Source organism: Brachyistius frenatus, unplaced genomic scaffold (genome assembly GCF_029030835.1).
Source record: "Brachyistius frenatus isolate BFR_SWC_R1_liver_20210118 unplaced genomic scaffold, ASM2903083v1 Contig_358, whole genome shotgun sequence".
Lineage (NCBI taxonomy): Eukaryota > Metazoa > Chordata > Actinopteri > Embiotocidae > Brachyistius > Brachyistius frenatus.
The window spans coordinates 258,510-266,505 of NW_027210957.1; the positions used below are offsets into that span (position 1 = coordinate 258,510).

Sequence of the window (7,996 nt, forward strand, 5' to 3'; positions counted from 1 at the left end):
TTCACAGGGTTTAATGCCAAGCTACAACTGACCATTCATTTCTTTTTCAATTTATCTAATGATTACTTTCTCAATTGATTGATTAATCATTTAGTCTCAAACGAATCACAATTTCCTGGAGCCCAAATGGCTTGTTGAAGACTCTTTACTTATTGCAATAATTGATCAACATATTAGTGTAGCTGGAACCAACAAAATTTTGTTATTGCATGAAAACTGTTTAACAGGTTATCAAATTATACATTTTCTTTTAATCGATCAATTGATTGAGTGACTATTGGTAGCAGCTCAAGCTAAATATGCCAGCTGAGCGTTTGCTCTGAGAGCTGACCTTGACCTGAGCAAATACCAAAGGTATTAACTTAGGTGCATTGGCCTTAATCCCTCCTCTCTTTCTCCATGCATTACAGTCCCACAATATTGCCTTCATCATTACATCAGAATGGTCAAAATGCCTTTTAGCATGTGTTGGCAAAGAGGAGAGGCTGAGGGTGTTTTCACACTTGGTCCCTTTCATCCCTGGAAACAAACTCGGACCGATTATTTGGCATTTTTTGCGCATATGTGAACACTCCAACCGAACTCAGACCCCCTCTGGAGGAAGTAGTGGACATCATTGAGCTAAAGACTAGACAGAAATTAGTGTTGACACTTATCAATGACACATATTAATCATCAGGCAAGGCCATTACCCAATTACAGATCAGTGGCGTCACCGTAGTTTGTTGTACGAGTCAGGGGGTTTACTCAATGTTCAACACAGAAAGTGACTATTCAAAGATGGCTGAGTTAGAGCCCTAATAATGAAAAATGGAGCTCAACAAATTCATCATAGTCTTTGTACAACCCCGTATCTGGAAAAGTTGTGACGCTGTGTTAAATGTAAATATAAACAGAACGCAATGATTTGCAAATCCCATAAATCCATATTTAATTGCAAATAGACCAAAGAGAACATATCAAATGTTGAAACTGATTATTTGTATTGTTTTATGAAAAATATGTGCTTATTTTGAATTTGATGCCAGCAATACATCTCAAAAAAGTTGGGACAGGGACAACAAAAGACTTGAGTAGTTGTGTAAAGATTAAAAAAAAAAATACCTGGTCAAAAATCTCACAACTAATTAGGTTAATTGGCAACAGGTCAGTAACATGATTGTGTATAAAAAATTTTAAAAAAAGAGCATTCCAGAAAGACGGAGTCTCTCAGCAGTGAAGGTGGGGAGAGGTTCACCGCTCTGTGAAAGACTGTGTTGGAAAATAGTGCAACAGTTTCAGAATGATGTTCCTCAGTGACGCTGCATCCTCCAGGTTAAAGAGGAGAGGGACCATCCAGCTTGTTATCAGCTCAGTTCTAAAGCCAGCATCTGTGATGGTACAGGGATGCATTAGTGCACATGGCATGGGTAGCTTGAACATCTGGAAGGAAGCATTAATGCTGAACGATATATTCAGGTTTTGGAGTAACATATGCTGCCATCCAGACAACGTCTCTTTCAGGGAAGGTTTAAGATTATGTTTTTTATAAAACAATAACATTTCTCAGTTTCAACATTTGACATGTTGTCTTTAGTTTATCTGCAATAAAATATGTACAATACATTTATGTGATTTTCAAATCATTGAATCCTGTTTTTAGTTATATTTTACACGGCGTCCCAACTTTTGGGGAATCTGAGTTGTACATGAATGCTTCCATTTGCTGTTGCTGATAATAAGAATATGATAGTCACAGGTGCTGATCATATGGATTAAATGTGTCTATTATTACACTATTGTCTTTGAGTTACCAATGTTGATGTAATTTATATAGGAATAAACTATAATGGCAGATGGGGGAGCTTGGCTATTAATTTTAATGACTTTATATTTAAATTTTATTCTTAGAGGTAGCCACTGGGAAACTTCTGGATTTGGCAGAGGGAGGCAACATGGCGCTGGTCCACTCAGGAACAAAGCAGCCTGAATCGGATCCCTTTCCGGTGCATGATCAGACCACAGAGAACAACAATACTGTATGGGTAAGACAAGAGTTGGGCTGGTTAGTTAGTTTCAGCTGTTTGCTTGATAAAATGGGAAGAGATGAATGCCATGCGGGAAATCTAGAGTATCTGGCCTAAGTGTCGGGTACTGCACCTTTTTTTTTTCAAAACACTGGATTCTACATCTGTGCTGCTGCCACTTTGTGGTAGGCAATAGGCTATTGAACAGAATTGGCCTTGCCAAATGGTCACATAACTGGAGAGAGTGTGGGCTGCCTTGACTACCTCCCAAGACTATTTTTGGAATGACAAAAGTGGAAAGAGGTGACTGAACGCATGTCTGAGTTATTGTAGCTTCTCATGAATAAGCACTGTTTACTTATCACCTCTTGACACACAAACTTTGTTTAACCAACATGTGTATTTTCTGTCTTACAGGAATTGGAGGATGGCCTGGATGAGGCTTTCTCAAGGTGAGGAGGATTGTGAATGTGGATTTTCCTTACAGCCCAGACTCTGCAAAAAAAATATTAAAACAACCATAGCAGCTACTATTAGGGGAATAACCACCTGCAGTTTGAACTGCTCTCTTTACCCCTCCCTCTGCTCGGCTAAACCCAGGTGCTCTCCCACCAACAGGACACTCAGTTTACATGCCCTGACACAGCCGACATCCACTCTGAGTCAGGCTGCTTTTGTAGACTCCATTCGCATCATCTCAGGCCAATACACGGATTTAATTAGTATTATGCTTGTTATTTTGTTCTTACATATAAGCTCTGTAAGTTCAAGGTTGACAGAAAAGTTAATTGTCTTTGCTGATGGTAATCTCTTAAATTCGGTCTGTGTCATCAACAAACTAATCAGAGTGGAGCTGCAATCTACAGTTATTAATCTTTCAGTTTAATGTGTATCAGCACTCTCAGAAGAGCTGTGGTGGTATGCCATCAGGTTGCACAGTGCAAATGTTTACAGACACTGATTTTACCATAAAGACTAATTCAAGCCTTTTATTAGTACATTTATATCCTTTGGCTCTTTTTTAAAATTACCTGTATTATTTCGACGGTGGCCCTCCTAATTCCCTAACTTTATGTAGTGGAGGATGAATGGGCTCCACAGTTTCCATATTCAAGTGCAAAGAGGCCATTTTAGCCCCGCTCTTAGATCATTATTTGTCTGCATAAACTGTAATTATACACTGTCAAAATTTTAATAATTTGATTATATTGATATTTCAAACTGACTATTTTCTGTCCCAAGTTATTCAGTACATTTAAATAGAGAAAACCAAAGAAAGCAAATCAGAGCGTTGTCTGAGAAAAAAAATGATTGACAAGCATGTTAAAGGTAAAACCTTTAAGACTCTCTAAGCAGCCAGGTATTCCTGTGACTACAGTTGCAAATTTGATTAGCAAGTTTAAGTTCCAATGGACTGTAGTCAAACTACATGTATGTGGCGGCAAGAGGAAAATCGACCCCAGATTGAACAGAAGGACAGTGGTAATGGTAGACAATTAAGAAGAACATGAGCTGAATTACAAGGTCTAGGTGAATCAGTGTCTGACAGATGAGACAAAACTGAAGCTTTTCTATAATTTGACATGACTTTTTCCAAGACAAGAGCATTATACCTCCTGTAAAAAATGTAGGGGCTTTCACTTCTGTTCTAGGGCTGCTTTGCTGTGTCTGGCACAGGGTGCCTTGAATTTGTGCTGGGAACAGTGAAATCTCAAGACTATTAAGGCATTCTGTAGTAAAACGTGCTGCCCAGTGTCAGACAACTCTGTCTCGGTCATGGGTCTGGCCCTGATCTCAATCCCATCAAACAATTGTGTAAAAAAAGATGAAACGTGCATTCTGTAGAAGACACCCTTCAAACAGTTGTAGCAGTTTGCCCTGGAAAAGTAGATCAAACTACCTGTTGACAGATACAGAAGTCTCAATGAGAACTACAGTGATTGCCTCTGAAGTGCAATGAAACGTTAGGTTAAGGGTTCCATCAATTTTGTCATTGCCATTTTCATTTGTTTTATTATTTGAGATATTCTGTTGAATCTAAAACAAAGTCAGATTTTTATGAAATATAGAATAAATAATGATGGAGACCGAATCATTTTGTCGGTTTCAAATTATTTCGGAGAAAATTGTGGTTTTATTTTTTTTTTTTTCATGGAAGGGTGCCAACAAATTCATCCACAACTGTGATTATTATTAGCTTATTATGCTTGAAAAACACAAGCATATCCCTCTGAATGTGCTGGAGATAATGTGGCAGGCATCATTACAAAGAAACTTTAAGTGTTTTTCATATAAACCAATTGACATGAAGTTTTTCAAGAATATTATTGTTGATGGCCTTTCAAATTTTCTTAGATAAGCAGTTTTGTTGATGTACAGTTCTTTGCACTGAGTTGTCAGGGATCATTTTTGTTGCCGTGTCAGAATCTTCTGCGTTGATTATGTACATTAACTTTGTGGATGTAAAAACCTCTGACATGGCTCTTAATAATGATGGTATGCAAATGGCTTCTGCCGTGCTCAGAAAAAAAACAAGCCTCTTTTTTTTTTTTTTTTGTTGCCATTAACTTCCACTCTTCTGCAGGTCATCTTTAAGCATAAGCATCAGACAGTGTCCACATAAATGTATCCATTTACTTTATGGGGAAATTATTGTTACCTGACTTGTGATGTTTCCTTTGCACCCTCAGCCGCAGTCTGGATAGCTTTGAATCCTACTCAGGTAACAATATCATTCACTGGATATTGTGACTTCCACCTCATTGTCCCCTAGTCACCCACTATTCAATCCTGCTCGTCTATGTGGATCTCAGTGTTCACCCAGATGAATTAAATAATACACATATAGTTCTACATTAGGTTTCAATGGCGTATATCATTAACATAGCTCAGAACCTTTGTTCGACTTACTTTAAGATACAATAAGAGAGAACCCTCCTCCATTTACCATTTCACAGTTTTAACCTGCCTAAACAAAGTCTTTCTGTACCTGATATTTCCTCCACTTTGTCCACATCCTCATCGCAAATGTTGTTTGATTCTTTGCTTCACATCCATGATCTTTGCACTCTGTTTGTGCATTGACACTGACTGAGAGATGTCACGATGAATGAAATCAGTGTGTGTTCCCACATGTTTACTGTATAAAATAGGCGTTTTGTATGCATGATAGGGCAGTCTCATGTTGGATTGTCATGATAATATCACTAAGGGAATTAATTTGTTTTCATATCTAGCACCATGCCGATTTTCTTTTTTTCCAATCATGATCTTGTCATTGTTACAAATAGGATGTCCATTTTTATGTCCATACATTCTGTACACACTGTACCCACCATTGTTCACAAGCCTTTTCAAAGTAGCAAGTTGTTAATACTGATGACAGTAATTTTTGATTCCAACCCAGGTTTCAACATGGCTTTTACAAATAAAATGTCTGTTTTCCTTTTTTTGCTCCAGACTCGCTGAGTCTCGCACTAACCCCCAGGTCCTGGACATTGGGGTAAACCCTCAGGACTTCAACACTGACGAGTGCCTGTCTCCAAGAAAATGGGACCAAGAGGAGATGGACTTCACAGCACAAAAAGACACTTTTGGTTTGTAAGATGAAGCCTCTGCCAAGAAGGGAAAACCGGCGAAAGAGGAGGAGAAGTGTTAGTGGAATATTGTTGGAGACTAAGTTTGCAGGATAGACACTGGCTTTCTGATGCTTCTGCATTCGCACAACGAGAGAGAGAGAGAGAGAGAGAGAGAGAGAGACACTCACAGAGACTCACAGAACAGTCCAAAGCAATACCAACCCATTTATATCTTTTCTATGTGTCTGTTTATCCATTCACTGTTGGTAATGTAAATGTGGTATGTACCTGTGTACATTGTGTTAAAGAAAGTTTATGCGTATGTGCCTACGTGTGGATGAACAGTAGAACTCGACTCGACTCACATCATGGTTCTCATATCTTAATTGCTATACAGTATACCAATTGAGAAATGAGAACCATTATGTGAGTCGAGTTTTGAATACTTGTCAGTGAGATAAAGGTCAACAAAGGTGCTGTTGTAGCTGTGTAACTCAATTAGAGGGAAAGACAATGGTGAAGGCCACCTATGCATCATTTCCTGTAAAGTTACTACCTATGTGCTTCAAGATTTCAGCCTTTTGTTGGGCAGCAAAAGCTTTAAAAATGTTTGTATATGCTGGTCCAAGAGTGTTTTTTTTGGAAAGGATGGGAAGAAAGTGACAATCTTATTTTTTTCTATTGCTAAATATATTTTTGCACTCAGCATTCATCCATATATAAAAGCACACATTTCATGTAAAGCAATTTAATGTCCATGTCATTATTTAAGCGTATATACAGTGCCTCTATTCACTCGTCCACTTGAACTGTAAAGGATGCTTTAGGAGTTTGAATCACTGGATCACATTCATGATTCTCATTTGACTAACATATTCAGGACACTGTTGTGACTCACAAGAATTAACAACATTGAAAATGACTGCAAAATTTAGAAAGTAAGCCAGTCATAATTTCCACCCTGACTCAGGGACGAGACATGGATGGGAAAGGGAAGGAGGTTTAGAGTTTTGTTTCACTTTGACACGACAGTGTTTTCTTTAACTGTAACACCAAGTCTCACTAATTGACTCAAAGATTCATCGTCGTAAAATAAAACATGCGGTCCAAGAGGATGAATGTGTTAAAGTGGCACTGGCCATATGTTAAATTATGCTACATTGACTTGACTAGTTTACAATTTATTTTTCACCAGGGATGTTTCCCAGTGTTAATTTTGGTATATGTTTATGTATAAATGTTATTTAATTAACTAATTAACATAAATTTCAATAAAAATCAAATTTACTTTTTGTGTGATGTTTATTACAAAATCAAAATGTTAATCTCTATTTTCAGTTTCTCTAATGTGAGGATTTGCCACTCGGTCAGTTTGAAATTATTTAATTAGGGCCCGAGCACCGATGGTGCAAAAGCCCTATTGTTATCCAAGGAATTATTCTTCTCATTCCTTATTTTTCTCTGCAAAGAACTGGATTTTTGGAGGCTTTATCATATTCAAAAACTCATGAAAGTTGGTACACACATCTCTCCAGGCGAAATTTGTTTTATTGTAGTGGAGTCGCAAGTGGACGTGGCCAAATGGCTCGCTAACGCCCCCTAAAGAGATGCCCCGGTGTCTACATTTACTGACATGAAAGAAATTCGGTGGACATGTGTATCACACCTGTAAGTACAAAAAAAGTTGCATTGCACCATTACCTCAACTCAAAAGGAAGTCCGGCATTTTGAATTTAGTCGCCATTTTTGGCGATTTGCACATGTTGTACTTTAACGAACTCCTGCTAGTGATGTTGTCGAACCGACTTGAAATTGTTTCAGTATACTCTTAACATGTCTGGGATTAAAAGATGTTAAAGGAATTACTTTTCGTCGATGGGTATGGTGGCCATTTTGAGCGTCTCGCCAAATTGCTGTAAATCTTATGTACATGAGCTGACCTTCTCCAAACGTTACAGGTATGATAACAGTCCTGCCCTAAAGACACCTGTATTGTAAACTAGTTTGACCTACATGCACCAACATTTTCTGAACCACTGCTACACAGTCACAAAGTACTTGTTTTGCTTTGTTCCTCGTGCAGCCAGGAGTCTCTGATCACTGTCTGCCTAATGTCATCCCCATTTACAGGCAGAAACTACTATATCATATCGTCCAAAATCGGAACAAAAAGTCACAGTATAGCATGTCGTCCAAAATATCATTAAAAAAAAAAAATCATACTATAGCATGTCTTCATAAATATGATAAAAAGTCACACTATAGCATGTCGTCTGAAATATGAAAATAGAAGTCATTACATCTCATCATTCTACAGACATCTACTGACTTCTATTGAAATTTACAGACATCTACTGACATCTATTGACTCTACTGACCTCTGTGGTTCTGGTTTCACATTTGTTTGTGGTT

General features: G+C 37.9%; 1 protein-coding gene across 3 annotated transcripts in view; it reads left to right on the forward strand.

Moving 5' to 3' along the window:
- ldlrap1b (low density lipoprotein receptor adaptor protein 1b) overlaps positions 1-6,871 on the forward strand; it is a 29,654-nt gene extending 22,783 nt beyond the window's left edge. For 2 of the 3 annotated variants that reach the window (XM_069724024.1, XM_069724026.1), the window contains exons 7-9: positions 1,891-2,024; positions 2,424-2,458; positions 5,466-6,871. In XM_069724024.1, coding sequence (XP_069580125.1) covers positions 1,891-2,024; positions 2,424-2,458; positions 5,466-5,610 — 314 coding nt within the window. In that variant the 3' untranslated portion in view covers positions 5,611-6,871. Of the gene's footprint in view, positions 1-1,890; positions 2,025-2,423; positions 2,459-4,696; positions 4,729-5,465 lie in introns of all 3 variants that reach the window. The other variant, XM_069724025.1, reaches the window with a different exon arrangement.
- The last annotated feature ends 1,125 nt before the right edge of the window (positions 6,872-7,996 follow it).